The sequence below is a fragment of the Chiloscyllium punctatum genome, chromosome 12 (assembly GCF_047496795.1).
Source record: "Chiloscyllium punctatum isolate Juve2018m chromosome 12, sChiPun1.3, whole genome shotgun sequence".
Lineage (NCBI taxonomy): Eukaryota > Metazoa > Chordata > Chondrichthyes > Orectolobiformes > Hemiscylliidae > Chiloscyllium > Chiloscyllium punctatum.
This window is the reverse complement of record NC_092750.1, coordinates 75,133,545-75,153,546: the sequence shown is the minus strand read 5'-3', so window position 1 is coordinate 75,153,546 and position 20,002 is coordinate 75,133,545. Positions and strand designations below refer to the sequence as shown.

Genomic DNA, 20,002 nt, shown 5'->3' with positions numbered 1-20,002 from the left:
GTTAGATCTCACGGAATACAGGGGGAACTAGCCATTTGGATACAGCATTCCGGGACCCTCCTGGACAACCTAGTCCACTCCTCCATCACACCTAACACCTCTCCCATCACACACGGCACCTTCCCATACAATCGCAGAAGGTGCAACACCTGCCCCTTTACCTCTTCCATGCTCACCATCCAAGGCCCCAAACACTCATTTCAGATTAAGCAGCGTTTCACTTGTACCTCTTTCAATTTGATTTATTGCATTTGTTGCTCCCAGTGTGGTCTCCTCTATATCAGAGAGACATAACGCTGACTGGGTGATCTCTTTGCTGAGCACCTTCGGTCTGTACACAATCAGGTCCCGGACCTTCCTGTGGCTTGCCACTTCAACACCCAATCCTGCTCCCATACCCACATGTCTGTCCTTGGCCTGCTGCAATGTTCCAGTGAAGCTCAACGCAAACTGGAGGAACAGCAGCTCGACTAGGCACGTTACAGCCTGCCGGTCTCAACATTGAATTCAACAACTTCAGATGATTATCCCATCTCGATCCCTCTGTTTTCATTCTGCTCCATAATTTTATTTCATTTATTTTTAAATTTTTTTTTCACTGCTCTGTACCTCTTATGTCTCTCTTTCTCTTGCTCCCCACTCTCTCATCACCTTTTCCTTCTCCTGTTCCCCCTTTGCTACCCTTCTCCCCTGTTTTCCATTTTGTCTCTGTTTCACCCATCTCCCCCATATTTTGTCACATCGCACTGGCTTCAGCCTTGGTCATTCCCAGCTCCTAATCTCTCTCTCTGCACTGTCATTATCACCTCTTTATTCCTACCTTTGCTTCTGGAGCCATGACTCACCTTCTCTCAGCCAAGTATGTCTACTACACCTCCCTATTTCTCCCTTTTTCTAGCTTTGACAACGGGTCAGTTAGACTTGAAACGTCAGCTCTTTTCTCTCCTTACAGATGCTGCCACACCTGCTGAGATTTTCTAGCATTTTCTCTTCTCATTTGGATACAGAACTAACTCAAAGGTAGAAGACAGAGGGTGGTGGTGGAGGGTTGTTTTTCAGACTGGAGGCCTGTAACCAGTGGAGTGCCACAAGGATCGGTGCTGGGTCCTCTACTTTTTGGCACTTGCATAAATGATTTGGATGCGAGCATAAGAGGTACAGTTATTAAGTTTGCAGATGACACCAAAATTGGAGGTGTAGTGGACAGCGAAGAGGGTTACCTCAGATTACAACAGGATCTGGACCAGATGGGCCAATGGGCTGAGAAGTGGCAGATGGAGTTTAACTCAGATAAATGCGAGGTGCTGCATTTTGGGAAAGCAAACCTTAGCAGGACTTGTACACTTAATGGTAAGGTCCTAGGGAGTGTTGCTGAACAAAGAGACCTTGGAGTGCAGGTTCATAGCTCCTTGAAAGTGGAGTTGCAGGTGGATAGGATAGTGAAGAAGGCGTTTGGTATTAGACTAGATTCTCTACAGTGTGGAAACAGGCCCTGCGACCCAACCAGTCCACACCGACCCGCCAAAGCGCAACCCAGCCAGATCCATTTCCTCTGACTAATGCACCTAACACTATGGGCAATTTAGCATGGCCAATTCACCTGACCTGCATAGCTTTGGTAGATAGGATAGTGAAAGCGGCATTCGGTATGCTTTCCTTTATTGGTCAGAGAATTGAGTACGGGAGTTGGGAGGTCATGTTGCGGCTGTACAGGACATTGGTTAGGCCATTGTTGGAATATTGCGTGCAATTCTGGTCTCCTTCCTATTGGAAAGATGTTGTGAAACTTGAAAGGGTTCAGAAAAGATTTACAAGGATGTTGGCAGGGTTAGAGGGTTTGAGATATAGGGAGAGGCTGAACAGGCTGGGGCTGTTTTCCCTGGAGCATCAGAGGCTGAGGGGTGACCTTATAGAGGTTTATAAAATCATGGGGGGCATGGATAGGATAAATAGACAAAGTCTGTTCCTTGGGGTCAGGGAGTCCAGAACTAGAGGGCATAGGTTTAGGGTGAGAGGGGAAAGATATAGAACAGACCTAAGGGACAACTTTTTCACACAGAGGGTGGTGCGTGTATGGAATGAGCTGCCAGAGGAAGTGGTGAAGGCTGGTACAATTGCAACATTTAAAAGGCATTTGGATGGGTAAACGAATAGGAAGGGTTTGGAGGGATATGGGCTGGGTGCTGGCAGGTGGGACTAGATTGTGTTGCGATATCTGGTCGGCATGGACGGGTTGGACCAAAGGGTCTGTTTCCATGCTGTACTTCTCTACGACTCTATGACTGTGTGACAGTATCCGTCCCCAATCACCACGACAGTGTGACAGTATCTGTCCCCAGTCACTGCAACAGTATGAGAGTATAACAGTGACTGGGGCCAGATATTCTTGCACTGCCACAGTGATTGGGGACAGTTGTGAGAGAGTATCTGTCCCCAGTCACTGCAACAGTGTGAGAGTATCTGTGTGACAGGTTGAGAGAATCTGACCCCAGACATTATGACAGTGTGAGTGGTGTATCTGTCCTCAGTCACTAAGACAGTGAGAGACTTCTTGTCCCCAGTTACTGAGACAGTGAGAGACAGTGTCTGTCCCCAGTCACCGTGACAATGTGACAGAGTATTCTGTCAGCATTCACTGGCATAACATGAGATAATCTGTCCCCAGCCACAGGGACAGAGAGAGAGAGAGAAAGAGAGAGAGTATCTGTCCCCAGCCATTGTGACAGTGTGTGAGAATATCTGTCCTAAGTCACCGTGACAGCCTAAGATTACCTGTTCCCCCGTCACTGGGACAATGTGAGGGAGGATCTGTCCCCCGTCACTGGGACAGTGTGAGGGAGTATCTGTCCCCAGTCACTGGGACAGTGTGAGAGGATCTGTCCCCAGTCACTGGGACAGTGTGAGGGAGTATCTGTCCCCAGTCACTGGGACAGTGTGAGGGAGGATCTGTCCCCAGTCACTGGGACAGTGTGAGGGAGGATCTGTCCCCCGTCACTAGGACAGTGTGAGGGAGTATCTGTCCCCAGTCACTGGGACAGTGTGAGGGAGTATCTGTCCCCAGCCACTGCGACAGTGTGAGAGGATCTGTCCCCAGTCAGTGGGACAGTGTGAGGGAGTATCTGTCCCCAGCCACTGCGACAGTGTGAGAGGATCTGTCCCCAGTCAGTGGGACAGTGTGAGGGAGTATCTGTCCCCAGCCACTGGGACAGTGTGAGAGGATCTGTCCCCCGTCACTGGGACGTGAGAGAGGATCTGTCCCCAGTCGCTGGGACAGTGAGAGAGGATCTGTACCCAGCCACTGGGACAGTGAGAGAGGATCTGTCCCCAGTCACTGGGACAGTGAGAGAGGATCTGTCCCCCGCCACTGGGACAGTGAGAGAGGATCTGTACCCAGCCACTGGGACAGTGAGAGAGGATCTGTCCCCAGTCACTGGGACAGTGAGAGAGGATCTGTCCCCAGTCACTGGAACAGTGAGAGAGGATCTGTACCCAGCCACTGGGACAGTGAGAGAGGATCTGTCCCCCGCCACTGGGACAGTGAGAGAGGATCTGTCCCCAGTTGCTGGGACAGTGAGAGAGGATCTGTACCCAGCCACTGGGACAGTGTGAGAGTGTCTGTCCACAGTCACAGAAATGTCCAGCACTTCGGCCCACTGACTCTACGTCAGTCAAGAATTGTAAACCCATTTTCCAACACTAAGCCTATAACCTTGTGTGCCTTGGCGTGACAAGTGCACATATAATTACTCCTTCAATGTGATGAAACCTTCTGCCTCTACCACCCTTACAGGCGACAACTTCCTGATTCCCACCACTAGCTGCTCTCAGTTTCTCCTGTGCACCCTCTGGCCCTAACATTAAATCTATGCCCCTGGGTGCTGATCCCTCCATCAAGAGGAAAGGTTTCTTTCTGTCTACCGTATCTATTCCTTTCATAATTTTACATACCTCAATCCCCTCTCAATTTCCTCTGCTCTACAGAAAACAATTCCAGTCTGTCCGATCTCTGTTCATACCTGAAACTCTCCAGCCCAGGTAACACCTGGTAAATCTCCTCTGCACCTTCTCCAGTGCTCGCACGTCCTTCCTACAATGGGGATTTCAGAACTGCACTGAGTGCTCTTGCTGCAGCCTAACCAGTTCTCCAGTTCCTTTAAGTTCAAAGGTTTGACTGTCTCAATGTATTCAATGACAGGTTAGAGAACACCAAAGATTCCCAACATGTCCACTGAAGGAATTTCTTCTCTCATGAACAATTGGCTCCTTGTGCTCCCGATTTGGCAAACCTCAGAAGCAATCTCTCAGCATCCACTGCTCCCCATCAAATCCCTCCGGAATCTTGAATGTCTCCATGAAAGTGTTCTGCAGCCCAGAGAACATGGGTCCAGTTTACTCAGTGTCTCATTACAAGGCCCTTCATTCCAGGGGCAAATTCAGTGATAATCCTTATCTGTTTGATACTCATTTGCTTGAGTGGTTGAGACGGATTTAAATGGCAACGGTATGGGGCTGGGAACTTAAGCAGGCTAGCAGTGGAAAGAGAAACAAGGACAGCAAAGAACAAAGAAAATTACAGCACAGGAACAGCCCTTTGGCCCTCCAAGCCCGTGCCGAGCCAGATCCTCTACCTAATTTTGCTGCTTGTTTTCTGAAGATCTGTATCCCTCTGCTCCCTGCCCATTCATGTATCTGTCTAGGTACATCTTAAATGACACTATCGTGCCCACCTCTACTGGCAACGCATTCCAGGCACCCACTACTACCGTCTGCATAAAGAACTTTCCAAGCATATCTCCCTTAAACTTTTCCCCCTCACCTTGAACTTGTGACCCCTGGTAATTGGGTTCCCTGTCCTGGGAAAAAGCTCCTTGCTATCCCTCTCATGATTTTGTAGACCTCAATCAGGTCCTCCCTCAACCTCTGTCTTTCTAATGAAAATAATCCAAATCTACTCAACCACTCTTCATAGCTAGCATCTTCTATACCAGGCAACATCCTGGTGAACCTCCTCTGCACCCTCTCCAAAGCATTCACATCCTTTTGGTAATGTGGCGACCAGAACGGTACACAGCATTCTAAATGCGGCCAAACCAAAGTCCTATACAACTGTAACATGACCTGCCAACTCTTGTACTTAATACCCCATCTGATGAAGGAAAGCGCAGGATGTGCCTTCTTGACCACTTTACTGATGTGCGTTGCCACCTTCAGGGAACAATGGACCTGAACACCCAGATCTCTCTGTATGTCAATTTTCCCCGGGACATTTCCATTTACTGTATAGTTCACAGTAAAAGAAAGGACCTGGAAATGCAAAAACAGTCGGCAGGGCGATCAAGGCTGAGAGGCAACAATACAAAGAAAAGTTAGGTTGATTAAAAGTGACAAAAAGGTAAGCCTTTGTTTTGGAATGCACAAAGCATTTGGAATAAGATAGGTGGTGCCAATTCAGGTAAACAGACATGATGTTGTGGCCATTGTGGAGACACAGTTACAGGGAGATCAGAACTGGGAAGTCAATATTCAGGGGCATTTGGCCTTTTGAAAAGAGAGGAAAACTGGAAACGGTGGTGAGGTAGCTCTATTAATAAAGATGTGAACAGAGGACGATTGCAAGAGATGATCTAGGCTTGGATGATTTAGAGTCCATTTGGGTGGAGGTAAATAAATATAAATTTGAAAGAAAAAGCACGTAAGGAGTTAACAAAAGCCCCAAAGACTGGGGTGAATTCAGAATTTAACAAAGGAGAACTAAAAAGATAGGAAAAGGCAAGAAAATAACTGCTCTCTCCACTTGTTCCACCAACTGCAACAATTTGGGCATGTATACCCCCCCTCTCTGCTCTTGCACCCCTTTTAAAATGGTAACCCCCTATTTTATGTTGTCTTTCAATGGTGTTCCTATCCAAGTACATCATCTGTATTGAACCTCATCTGCCACCTATCTTCCCACTCCAACAACTTGTCAATGTCACCCCCACATTTTAAAATTCTAATGTCATCTGCAAATTGCCCCCTGCACACCAAGATCCAGATGATTAATATATATCAGACAAAGCAAGGGTACCAATAACGATCCCTGGGGAACTCCACCACAAACCTTCCCCCATATATCGATTGACTATTATCTTCTGGTTTCTATCACTCAGCTAATTTTGTGTCCATATTGCTACTGACCCTTTTATACGGTGATCGATAACTTTCCCCACACGTCTGTTGTGTGGCACTCTATCAAACGCCTTCTGGAGTACACCACATCGATTGCATTACCCTCATCAAACCTCTTCAACATACTCCAGCAAGTCCAATATGATGATTTTTGTGATCTAAATGGGGATCAGGAAAACGATGGGTATTTTTAGGTTTTGACTAAGGTGGAGGAGGAGCATTGGGACAGATGATGGGAGTGTCAAGTGAAAAAAGCAAGGAAGTGATAATAGTTGTGGAGGAGAAATGTAGAAAAACTGTGAGGTGTTAGAGTCAAAGTCATACAGCAGGGACACAGGCCCTTTGGTCCAAGCCGACCAAAATGTCCATCCACACAAACCCCATGTCCCTGCACTTGGCCCATATCCTTCTGAACCTTTCCTATTCATGTATTTGCCCAATGCCTTTTACATTAACAACATAAATACATTATGTTGTTAATGTACTTACCTCAACCACTTCTTCTACCAATTCATTTCATATGTGCAACACCCTCTGTATAAAAATGGTGCCCCTCAGGTTCTCCTTTCTTCTTTCATCTCACCTTAAACTGATGGCCTCTAGTCCTCGATTCCCCAACTCTGGGAAAAAGACTGAGTGCATTCACTCGATCCACGCCTCATGATCTTATAGACTTCTACACTGCCCGCCGCCGCCCCCCAAAGTCTCATACGCTCTAAAGAAAAAAGTCTTAGCTTGTCCAACCTCTCCCTATAACTTAAATAATTGAGTCCTGGCAACATCCTTGTAAACTTCTGCACTCTTTCCAGTTTAATAATGTCCTTCCTATAGTAAGGTGGCCAAAACCGAACACAATACTCCAAGTGCAGCCTCACAACGTCCTATACAACTGCAACATAACTTCCCAACTTCAATATTCAACGCCCTGACTGATGAAGGCCAGTGTGCCAAAACCTTTCTTCATTGCTCTGTTTACCTGCAATTCCACTTTCAGAGAACCATGCACCTGAACTCCAAGGTCCCTCTGTTCCACAGTGGAAAATAGATCAGCTCTGTGGAGAGTCAACCATGCAAATGAGACACGGTGATGGGTGTAGGGGTGGGGGGGACACATGAAGTGTTCATGGCCTGAACTTGTTGAAGTCAGTCTGGAGTCCTGAAGGCTGTGGGTAAGTGGAAAATGAGGTACTGTCCCTTCAGCTTGCATTGGGCTTCACTGGATCAGGCTAGAACAAAAATGTTAGTGTGAGAACAAGGTGGTTTGACAGCTGAGTGGTGGAACCATTGAAAAATTCACCCCATCACTCCCAAGAACTATATTATGATGTCTAAAGATGTCTCCCTCGGCAGAAAGGTGGAAGGTGTCCCCTGGTTGAAATGATACAGGCTCAGTGCTGGGGGAAGCCACTTGTCTCCCTCTGCAGTACTTGGGAGGTACTTACCAAGAATGTGAAGATTGAAAGAAAGCAGAACATTTGTAAACAAATCTGGAAGCTGCTCCGTGGAATCAGATGACAAGCCTTCCTCAATCACATCTAGGAGAAACTGGATGAAAGCTGAATTCAGGTGCTCTGTGAACACAAAAGAAGCCTTTGAAAAAGATCTGTCACACTCTGATAAACAAGGTATAAGCATCAAACAGAAATTGCTGGAGAAATTCAGCAGGTCAGGCAGTATATATGAACAGAGAAACAGAGTTAATGCTTTGAGTCCAGTGACTCTTTGTCAGAACACATCAGCGCAACATCGAGGGCCGATGGATGTGTACTGATGTACTACTGTGAGTTCCTTAGGATGTTCTATGTAACTGAACTTGAAACATCAACTTTTGTTTTTTCTCTCCAAAGACACTGCCAGACCCGCTGTGTTCCTCTACTAATGTTTATTTTTCTGTTTGTGTACATCCACAGCTCTTTGTTTTATTTAAAAGTGTAATTGTCAGTCAGGTTATATGGATGGTGAACAGCATACTCAGAGTGATATGGTGCCTGTTAGACACTGCTCTTAATACAGTTATCTGGGATCTCACAGATGCCCCCACCACCTGCATGATACCCTTCTATCCCCCTCTTTGGCTAATTCAGCATTCCAAGTGAAACCACCAACCAGATTCCAGTCTTGAAGCTCTTGAACAGCACAGTGTTGTTCAGGATATCAAGATCCTGGGTTAGATAAAAAGGGAAAACGATGGCTCTTTAACTGTGAATGATAGCACGAGGATGTCATGATATTCAATACATCAATCGTGTAACCTTTTCATTTGTAAAGAACACTGCCTGAACACTGCCAGGGCTCGGTTTCAGTTTGTGTAAAGAACTGCAGATCCCAGGAAAGAGTTCGGTGGAAAACTTAGATCGGAGGGAGATCATATGGATTGATAATTCCACTAAGTTACTTTCCCCTCCATACTGCTAACCACCAAGATGCTGACGATCAGAGTTGTAGAATTCTCTGCCAAATTTTTGAATGTTTTCAAAAAGGTGTTAGAGAGAGTTCTTAGCACTGAAGGGACCAAAGGGCATGGAGCGAAAACGGGAACTGGGTACAGCGTTGGGTGATCAGCCATGATCACACTGAATGGTGGCTCAAAGGGCAGAATGATGTTCTTCTCTTCCTAGTTTTTTCAGCCTGCATCAGTTCCAAGGGTTCCCAAACTCACCAGAAATGTTGCACCCTTGGCTCAACAAGAAGTTGGACATTGCCAAGAACAGATTCACCCTTCGCATCACCACCAATGATTTGGTGAATTGGTTCAGGAGTTGGCTCACTGAGGATGGTGGTTGATGGGAAATGTTCACCCTGGAGCTCAGTTACTAATGGTGAACTGCAAGGATTTGTTTTGGGGCCATTGCTGTTTGTCATTTTTATAAATGACCTGGATGAGGGTTTAGAAGGATGGGTTGGTACATTGTGCGGATGACACTAAGGTCAGTAGAATCATGGATAGTGCAGAAGGATGCTGTAGGTTACAGAGGGACATAGATAAGCTGCAGAGCTAGGCTGAGAGGTGGCAAATGGAGTTTAATGGTAAGATGATTCACTTTGGAAGAAGCAACAGGAATGCAGAGTACTGAGTTAATGGTAAGATTCTTGGCAGTGTAGATGAACAGAAAGACCTTGGTGTCCATGTACATAGACCCCTGGAAGTTACCACCCAGGTTGATAATGTTGTTAAGAAGGCATACAGTGTGTTAGCTTTTATTGGTAGAGGGACTGAGTTTCAGAGCCACGAGGTCATGCTGCAGTTGTACAAAATTCTGGAGCGGCTGCGCTTGGAGTATTGCGTACAGTTCTGGTCACCACTTTATAGAAAGGATGTGGAAGCTTTGGAAAGGGTTCAGAGGTGACTTACTAGGATGTCGCCTGGTATGGAGGGAAGGTCTTACGAGGAAAGGCTTGAGGCTGTTTTCATTAGAGAGAAGAAGGTTGAGGGGTGACCTAATTGAGACATATAAGATAATCAGAGGGTTAGATAGGGTGGACAGGGAGAGCCTTTTTCCTCGGATGGTGGTGGCTAGCAAGAGGGGTCTTAGCTTTAAATTGAGGGGTGATAGATATAGGACAGATGTCAGAGAGTAGCAGGGGCGTGGAACGCATTGCCTGTAACAGTAGTAGACTTGCCAACTTTAAGGGCATTTAAATGGTCAATGGATAAACATATGGATGAGAATGGAATATCATCAACTCAAGAGTTGATGAGCTGGAAACTGAGCTTCCAATGTTGAGACACAACCGGGAATGGGGAGAGTTACCTGGACGCTATATTTCAGGAGATGGTCACACCCATTAGACTAACTAACTCCTATTCAGCCAGTGGTCAGGGAGAGGAGGGTGTGGCTGTGAGTGAGGGAGGTCGAGCTGCAAGAGTCTCAGCCCCTTGTCCAGCAGGTTCAAGAGTTTTGCTCTGTGTGTGGACAGGAATGGGAACTGCAGGGAGGATGAGCTGACTGACCACAGCTCTGTGGTGCAGGGAGCCATTCAAGTGGAGGGGGGGATGAGAAGAGAAATGTTGTTGTAATTGGGGATTGTATAATTAGGGGCAGAGACACTGTTCTCTGTGTCCAGGATCAAGAGTCCCGAAGGTTGTGTTGCCTGCCTGGTGCTCGGATTCAGGATATCACATCTGGGCTGCAGAGGTACTTGGAATGGGAGGGTAAATATCCAGTGGTCGTGGTCCATGCAGGTACCAAAACATAAATAAAAACCAGGACAGAGGCTCTGCTGAGGGAGTATGTACAGCTGGGAGCTAAATTAGGAAGCAGAATCAAACAGGTAATAAGCTCTGGATTCCTACCCCACCCACGAGTTAATTGGCACAGGGTCAATAAGATTAAGCAGGTAAATGCTTGGCTTAAAGATTGGTGTGGAAGGAATGGGTTTGAATTCATGGGACATTGGCACCAGCACTGGGGAAGAAGGGACATGTTCTGATGGGATGGTCTTCATCTGAATGGTGCTGGGAGCAGAGTCCTAGTGAATCACATAACTAGGGCTATAGATGGGGCTTTAAACTAAATACGGGTGTGGGGGGAGATGGGGGACGTCAGTGAAAGGGCAAATTAGAAAACTTGAATTAAAAAAGAAGGTAAGAGTGCAGAATTCAGGACAAGTTATTAAAATCTCCAGCACATACACAAACAGGACAGAGTATCTGGAAAGAGTTAGCAATCAAACTTTGATTACACTGGACAAACGAATGACAACAAGAAGAGGGACAGTTAATGCAGGACTGAAGGCGTTATATCTGAATGCACACAGTCTAAGGAATACAGAAAATCTGCTGTGGGCGCAGATTGAAATTGGCAGGCATGACGTAGTGGGCATCACGGGGACTTCACGGGTTTTGCTCCCTGTGACAGAAAGCAGAGAATAGGGATAAAAGGTTCCTTTTCAGGGCAGCATGTGGTGTCCACAAGACTCAGTGTTGGGAACGCAACCTCTCACTTTCTACATTAACAATCTAGATGAAGGAACTGAGGGCATTTTGGCTAAGTTTGCAGATGATACAAAGATAGGGAGAGGGACAGGTAGCATTGAAGAGGCCAGGAGGTGACAGAAGGATTTGGACAGGTCGGAGATTGGGCAAAGAAGTGGCAGATGGAGTACAACATGGGAAAGTGTGAAGTCAGGCATCTTGGCAGCAAGAATAGAGACATGGGCTATTTTCTAAATGGGGAGAAAATTCCAAAGTCTGAAGTGCAGTGACTTGGGAGTTCTAGTCCAGGATTCTCTCAAGGTAAATTTGTAGGTTGAGTCAGCAGTTAGGAAGTCAAATGCAATGTTGGCATTTAGTTCAAGACGATTTGAATATAAAAGCAGGGATGTTTTTCTGAGGCTTTATAAGGCTATGGTCAGACCACATTTGGAATATTATGTGCAGCTTTGGGCCCCATATCTCAGGAAGGGTGGACTGACCCTGGAGCGGGTTCAGAGGGGGTTCACCAGAATGGTCCCAGGAATGAACAGCTGAACTTATGAGGAACATTTAAGGACTCTGAGTTGATACTTGATGGAGTTTAGAAGGATGAGGGCAGATCCAATTAAAACATACAGCATGCTGAATATCTTGGACAGAGTAGATATTGGGAAGGTGTTTCCATTGGTAGGAGAGACTAGGACCAAGGGCACAGCCTTACAGTAAAGGGAAGACCTTTTAGAACAGAAACTTCTTCAGCCAGAGAGTAGTGAATCTATGGAATTCACAGAAGGCAGTGGAGGCCAGGCCATTGTGTATATTTAGGATGGAAATAGATAGGTTCTTGATTGTCAATGGGATTAGGGGCTATGGGGAGAAAACAGGACAATGAGGTTGAAAAACTTATCAGCCATGATGGAATGGTGGAGCAGGGCTGAATGGCTTAATTTCTGGTCCTTATGGTCTTACAATTTGGCAGTACAGATGGGTCTGGGTGCCCTAGTAATCAAATCACAAAGTTAGTCTGTAGGCACAGCAACTGATTAGGAATGTAAATGGAACGTTATAGTTTGTTACAAGGGAAATTAAGTATAGAAAGTATGGATGGATTCCTACAGTTACAAAGGGGTTGGTATGGCCTGTGCTGTGTTTGGTGTCCTTATTTTAAAAAGGCAGAATTGGATTTGAAGGACTTGAGGGAGACCTTATCAGAAAAGGCTGAACTGGTGGGGCCCTCTATCATAGAATCCCCAGAGTGTGGAAGCAGACTATTCTGCCCATCGAATCCTCCGAAGAGCATCCCACTCAAACCCTATCCCTGTAATGCTGAATACCCCATAACTAATCCATCTAGTCTGTTCATCCGTGGTCACTATAGGGAAATCAGCGTGCCAATCCACATAACTTGCTCATTTTTGGACTGTAGGAGGAGACCACAGCACCCAGAGGAAACCCACACAAACAGGCGAGAATGTGCAAACTCCACGGAACTGAACCCAGCTCCCCGGCAACTGTGTTAACCACTGAACCACCGGGCAGTCCCAATGTCCCTTGGAAGAACACGGGGTGATCTCATTGAAACACTGGCTTGACAGGGCAGATGCTGAAAGGAGGCCTCCCCATAACAAGATTGGAACTATGGGAAACTGCTGAAAAGTAAAAGGTCTCCCATTTAAGATGGAGGCAATAGCATATTGCCCTCAAAGGGCTGAGAGTTTGTGGAACTCTCTTTCCCAGAGGTGGGGTCAGAGAGATTCTTGATGAAAAAGTGAGTGAAAAGTTACTGGGTGTTGACAGGAATCTAGTTGGAGGGGCAAGCTCAGAGAGACTGATTGAGCTCCTGCTAATTCTCCAGTTCATACATTTGTGTCCAATGGATTTAGTTACTTCTTAATGTGAGAGGAGGCAGTGAGTAAGTTGGGCACTGACATTCTGTGCAGGTGAGCACCCGACCAGTTGGAGCAACCACTTCACTTCACACATTTAGTGAAAGGAGCGGCACTTGTTCTTCTTTCACAGGACGTGGACATTGTTGGAAGGACGAGTGTTTATTGCCCATTCCGAACTGCCCCTAAAATGACTGGCTTGTTCAGCCATTTCAGAACTACATGCATTGCTGTGGGTCTGGAGTCACATGTAGGCCAGACCAGATGAGGATGGCAGATTTCTTTCCCTAAAGGACATGGGTGAAGCAGGATAGCTTCATTGCTGCCATCACAAGATAAATATTCCAGATTTAATTGCATTCCAATTTACTTTGCTGCTGCTTTGGGATACCGCTTTCTCCAGAGTATTAGCCTTGCTTCTAATCACTAGCCCAGTAATATTATCACAACACCATCACCTCCTCCCCTTAGTTGCCTGTCTTCACCAAGCTAGACTAGATGCATTGACCCAGTGATTGTGGCTCAACTCTTTCAATTCCTACTGTTTTATACAATAGGTAAGGTGAAAGTGGGCACTGCAGATGCTGGAGGTTAGAGTCAAGATTAGAATGGTGCTGGAAAAGCACAGCAGGTCAGGCAGCATCCGAGGAGCAGGAAAATCAACATTTCTGGCAAAAGGCAACCTCGGATGCAGCCTGACCTGCAGTGCTTTTCCAGCACCACTCTAATCTTGACTCTTTACAAGAAGTAACCCTGTGGGCCAGCTTTGCACTCCTGTCCATCCAGCCTTTGTGCTGGAGACAATGAATGGGGCGGTGGCGGGGTGGGGGAGCAGTTGAGTTTTCCTGCAAGACATTCATGGACGTGAGCTACAAGTTAGGATCCAGCATTGCCCATGTGATTCCAACTGATGGTTCCTTCAAATGGACAGCAGGTGGCACAATTCCCCTTTCCTCTCGGAACAAGGGATTCACTGACACCCCCTGGTTATACTCCACGTTATCTTACCGTTGTGACGGAAGTTTAGTTTTGATCACAAACTGTGGGCCTGACTAGCAAAGCTTGCAATCATTGCTCATCTCTATTTCCACCAAGGTGGCGATGGGCTGGAACGAATCCCACTAACAACCTCAGTATAATCCACACAAAGACATGATGAGAAAGAATAGGAAATGAATTTGGGAGGAATGTTTCACCATTCAGAAGATTCACAAAGCAATTACATACCAAACAGGATGCTTCAGAACACTGAGGCTACACAGACTCTCACTGCACTGTGAGAATTCTGGCTGAGGTTCAGCACTGGGTGAGGTGAACCCCCTGGCCATTGCGCTGTGCGGATCCTGGCCAGCTTTCTTTAGACTAGCACAGAGATCATAAACACTTCTCACGATCACTCAAACTGAGCTGATGACAGTTCAGGAAGCAGCTAACTTGCGAATGTGTCACAGTCAGACAGATTCTGCCAACTGAGCTAATTAGCACTCCTAGATCTGCGGCAACATGCCAACAATTCTAGGCCACTTCAAATGAGTGGAATGATGAAGGTGCTGAAAGATAGACAGGGTAAAGCTGGTTTCTAGACAAGGAATCAAACAAGCCAACCGTAACCTTATTGAATCTGAGCTGGTTGGGATGTTAAGCTCCCAGCTCCTCATTGTAAAAGAGCACAATGCAAAATTTACAAAAGTCATAGTGGTACTGAGGTTGGGGTGGGGTAGGGTGATGAGAGATGTGGGGCAGTGAATGAGAGAGGAGAAAAAAGCAGGGAGCAGAACAGGCAACGGGACGGGGGTGGGGGCGGGGAGGGGTGGTTAATGGGAAGCAGAGTCCTACAGCACCCTTTGCCCATACTGGTCCATGCCGACCAAAATGTCCATCCACCCTAACCCTATTTCTCTGCACTTGGCCCATCTCCTTCTAATCCTTTCTTATCCTGCTGCAATTTCTGATAATCTTTCTCACTGTCCACGATATCACCTATTTTAATGTCATCAGCAAACGTACTAATCATGCCTTGTACATTCTCATCCAAAACGTTGCTATTTGTTGTCCATATCAATGGGCCCAGCACTGCCCCCTGAGGCACTCCACTAGTCACAGGCCCCCCCCAGTCTGACAAGAATCCTTCCACTATTACCCTCTGCTCCCTAACATCAAGCCAATTTTGTATCCAATTTGCCAGCTCCCCCTGGATTCCATGCAATCCAACCTTCCAGAGTGGTCTACCATGTGGAACCTTATCAAAGGCCTTACTGAAGTCCCTATAGACTATACCTACCACCCTGCCCTCGTCAACCTTTCTGGTCACTTCATCAATGAACTCTAACAAATTTGTGAGGCATGATATCCCACTCACAAAGCCATACTGACTACTAATCAAATCCTGACTTTCTAAACGCATGTTTATCTGAGCTCTCAGAATCTCCTCAAATAACTTACCCACCACAAATGGTAAGATTATTGCCCTATAATTCCTAGGCTTTTCTTTGCAGCCCTTCTTGAATAAATGCACAACGTTTGCTACCCTCCAGTCTTCTGGGACCTCACCAGTGTGTTATGGTGATGCAAATGTATCAGCCAGAGCCCCTGCAATTTCTTCTCTAGCCTCTCTCAGGATTCCTGGGTATATCTGGTCAAGACCAGGACATTTATCCACCTTCATTCATTGTAATACATCCAATACCTCCTCTACTGTGACATGGACTGTCCCCAACATATCATCACTAACTTCCTCAAGTTCCCAAGTCTTCATGTCTTTCTCCACGGTAAACACAGAGGAGAAATATTCATTGAGATCTTCGCTCATCTCATAGAATCCCTACAGTGTGGAAACAGGCCATTTGGCCCAAAAAGTCCACACCGACCCTCTGACGAGTAACCCTCCCAGACCCATTCCCCTACCCTGTTACTCCACATTTGCCCCTGACTAAGGCACCTAACCTACATATCCCTGAACAGTATGGGCAATTTAGTGTGGCCAATTCACCTAATCGGCACATCCTTGGATTGTGGGAGGAAACCCACGCAGACACGGGGAGAACGTACAAGCTCCATGCGGATAGTCTCCGGCACTGTGAGGCAATAGTGCTAGCCACTGAGCCACCGTGCTGCTCCTGTGGTTCTAAACATACATGTCTACTTTAGTCCTTGAGAGGTCCCATTCTAGAACATAGAAGAATACAGCGCAGTACAGGCCCTTCTCTCTCGAGTTATTCTTTTTCCTTTAACATACTTAAAGTACCTCTTTGGAATCCCCCGAATTGTCTCAGCCAAGGCTACCTCATGCCCCCTTTTCGCCCCCCTGATTTCCTTCTTCAACAAACTCCTGTAATTCCCTCTATATCTCCAGGGATTCCTTTGATCCCAGCTGCCTGTACCTGAGCTACACCTCCTCCTTCGTTCTGGTCAAAGGCCTCAATATCACGTCATCCAGGATTCTCTATTCCTACCAATATAAACCTTGTACTCTGGCTATCTCACTTGTGAAGGCCTCCCACTTTGCTAGCCCCCTTGCAAAGGATCTACTCCAATCAAACCCTGCCAAGCTCCTGTCTAATTCCATCAAAATTCGCCCTGCCCCAATTTAGAACTTGAACCTGTGGACCAGTTTTGTCCCTCTCTACGACTATTTTAAAATTAATACAACTATGGTCACTGGTCCCAAAGTGCTCAAGAAAGATAGGGGGAAGAGACATGGAGGATAAAGAGAGGTGGGTGCAGTTCCTTTGCAATAAGCGAGATTTTAAAAACATGCTGCATCTGGCTGTGAACTCTTTCTCAGACCAGTAGACACCCACCTCTCAGCACTGGAAGCTGCACTTGCTGGAGCTAGCATTCCCAAGGCAGGTACAAACCCATGATTTATGAAGGTTTGTAGCTCAGATTGAGATTTAGAGTGTAGGTTTGCTCGCTGAGCTGTAGGTTTGATATCCAGACGTTTCATTACCTGGCTAGGTAACATCATCAGTGGCGACCTCCAAGTGAAGCGAAGCTGTTGTCTCCTGCTTTCTATTTATATCTTTCTCCTGGATGGGGTTCCTGGGGCTTGTGGTGATGTCATTTCCTGTTTGTTTTCTGAGGGGTTGATAGATGGTATCTAGATCTATGTGTTTGTTTATGGCGTTGTGGTTGGAGTGTCAGGCCTCCAGGAATTCTCTGGCATGTCTTTGCTTAGCCTGTCCCAGGATAGATGTGTTGTCCCAGTTGAAATGGTGGTTTTTTCATCTGTGTGTAGGGCTACGAGGGAGAGAGGGTCGTGTCTTTTTGTGGCTGGCTGGTGTTCGTGTATCCTGGTGGCTAACTTTCTTCCTGTTTGTCCTACGTAGTGTTTGTGGCAGTCCTTACATGGAATTTTGTAGATGACGTTGGTTTTGTCCATGGGTTGTACTGGGTCTTTTAAGTTTGTTAGTTTTTGTTTGAGAGTGTTGGTGGGTTTGTGCGCTACTAGGATTCCGAGGGGTCTTAGTAGTCTGGCTGTCATTTCTGAAACTTCTTTGATGTATGGTAAGGTGGTTAGGGTTTCTGGCTGTGTCTGGTCTGCTTGTCGTGGTTTGTTCTTGAGGAATCTGCGGACTGTATTTTTTGAGTATCCGTTCTTCTTGAATACGTTGTATAGGTGGTTCTCCTCTGTTTTCCGAAGTTCGTTTGTGCTGCAGTGTGTGGTGGCTCGTTGGAATAGTGTTCTGATACAGCTTTGTTTGTGTGTGTTGGGATGGTTGCTGGTGTAGTTAAGTATTTGGTCAGTGTTTGTCGGTTTTCTGTATACGCAGGTTTGTAGTTCTCCATTGTCCTTTCTTTCGACTGTGACGTCCAGGAATGTGAGTTTGTTGTCGGTTTCTTCCTCCTTGGTGAACTTTATGCTTGTGAGGGTGTTGTTGATGATGTTAAATGTCTCTTCTATCTTGTTTCGTTTTTGTGATGACAAAGGTGTCATCTACGTAGCAGACCCAGATTTTTGGTGAGATGGTTGGTAGGGCTGTTTGTTCTAGCCTTTGCATTACCGCTTCTGCTATGAATCCTGATAGCGGAGATCCCATGGGTGTGCTGTTGGTTTGTTTGCAGACTATGTTGTTGAAGGTGAAGTGGGTGGTGAGGCACAGGTCCACTAGCTTCATGATGTTTTCGTTGGTAATGTGATCGATGATGGTTGGGGGGGTGTGTGATGGTCTCTTCTAAAAGTGTGATAAGTGTTTCCTTTACCAGGTCGATGTTGATGGAGGTAAACAGTGCTGTTACGTCGAATGAGATCATTGCTTTGTCTTCCTCTACCGTGGTGTTTTTGATGATTTTTAGGAATTCCTGGGTAGAGTGGATGGAGTGCTGGGAGTCTTCTCGGTATTTCAGTCTTGTGTGTAGTTCTTTGGCCATTCTGTAAGTTGGTGTTCCGGGTAGTGCGACTATAGGTCTGAGGGGGGCTCCTGGTTTATGGATTTTTGGTAGTCCATAGAATCGTGGGGTATTGGTCCCATCGGGTTTCATTTTCTGGAATTCCGTCTTGTTTAATTGTCTGGAATTGTGTAATTTTCTTAGGAGATATATAATTTTGTTTCCTAGTTATGGGGTCGGGTCTAGCGCCACATGTTGGTAGGTGTTGGTGTCTGCGAGTAGTGCATTGGCTCTATGTTGTCTCTTCTGTTCAGGATGACTGTGAGCCGACCTTTGTCTGCAGGTAATATAACGATGTTTTTGTCTTTTTTGAGGTTTTCTAGGGCTTTCTTTTCTTGTGTGTTCAGTTTGTTTCCTTCCCTCTTTCAGCTCAGAGTAGGTGCAACTGTCTGTCTGATCGTTTGTTGTGTTTTTTCCATGAGATTGTTGTCCTTCAATGTGGTTTCTAATGTCACTAGCAAATCCTTCTTGTCAGCGTCTCGGTAATTGAAATTTAATCCTTTGACTCGCACCGCTTTTTCTGTGTCTGATAGGGTCCGGTCTGATAAGTTCTTTATCCATGCCCCTGTGTTATCGGGTTTGTCTTTTTATGTGAGTTTGTCCAGTTTTTTCTTCAGGTCCCGATTTTTCTTTATCTGTTTGTCGTTGTTTGCTGTTTATGGCTCGTTCTACTGAGTCTGTCCATTCATGATTTGTTGCTTGTTTGAATAACGGTTTTGGTTCGCAATTTCCCCGTTGTATTTTCGGAGTCTGTGGTGGGCGTCATTGATTAGTTCTCGGAGCATTCTGCGGCCGTTTTGTTCTGGTAAACTTCTGGCTTGAGGTGTTTTTAATCGGTGGTTTATATTGGAGACATTTTGGTAGTACCTGTTTTTTCAAATATTCATGCAGGAAGTACAGTTGTTCGCGGGTGGAACTCTCTCGGATGGCACTCCTTTCCCACCTTCGGGCAAGTTGTAGGGTGTTGCGCCCATAGGTTTTTGCAAGGTTTGTGAAGGTTTGTAGCTCAGGTTGAGATTTAGAGTGTAGGTTTGCTCGCTGAGCTGTAGGTTTGACATCCAGATGTTTCATTACCTGGCTAGGTAACATCATCAGTGGCGACCTCCAAGTGAAGCGAAGCTGTTGTCTCCTGCTTTCTATTTATATCTTTCTCCTGGATGGGGTTCCTGGGGTTTGTGGTGATGTCATTTCCTGTTCGTTTTCTGAGGGGTTGATAGATGGCATCTCGATCTATGTGTTTGTTTATGGCGTTGTGGTTGGAGTGCCAGGCCTCTAGGAATTCTCCGGCATGTCTTTGCTTAGCCTGTCCCAGGATAGATGTGTTGTCCCAGTCAAAATGGTGGTTTTTTTCATTCGTGTGTTCATTCTCCCACCTATGAGGGAGAGAGGGTCGTGTCTTTTTGTGGCTGGCTGGTGTTCGTGTATCCTGGTGGTTAACTTTCTTCCTGTTTGTCCTACGTAGTGTTTGTGGCAGTCCTTACATGGAATTTTGTAGATGACGTTGGTTTTGTCCATGGGTTGTACTGGGTCTGAAAGGTTTGTTAGTTTTTGTTTGAGAGTGTTGGTGGGTTTGTGCGCTACTAGGATTCCGAGGGGTCTTAGTAGTCTGGCTGTCATTTCTGAAACTTCTTTGATGTATGGTAAG

The 20,002-nt window shown here is 46.1% G+C and overlaps 1 protein-coding gene across 5 annotated transcripts in view; it reads right to left on the bottom strand.

The window, feature by feature from the left end:
* Nucleotides 1-20,002, bottom strand: part of nckipsd (NCK interacting protein with SH3 domain) — a 370,618-nt gene that overhangs the window by 35,401 nt on the left and 315,215 nt on the right. For all 5 annotated transcript variants that reach the window (XR_011962070.1, XM_072582807.1, XM_072582808.1 and 2 more), the window contains one exon: nucleotides 7,611-7,739. Coding sequence is in view for 4 of the 5 variants with exons in the window: in XM_072582807.1 (XP_072438908.1) it covers nucleotides 7,611-7,739 (129 nt within the window). In the remaining variant the exon portion in view is untranslated. The remainder of the gene's footprint in view (nucleotides 1-7,610; nucleotides 7,740-20,002) is intronic.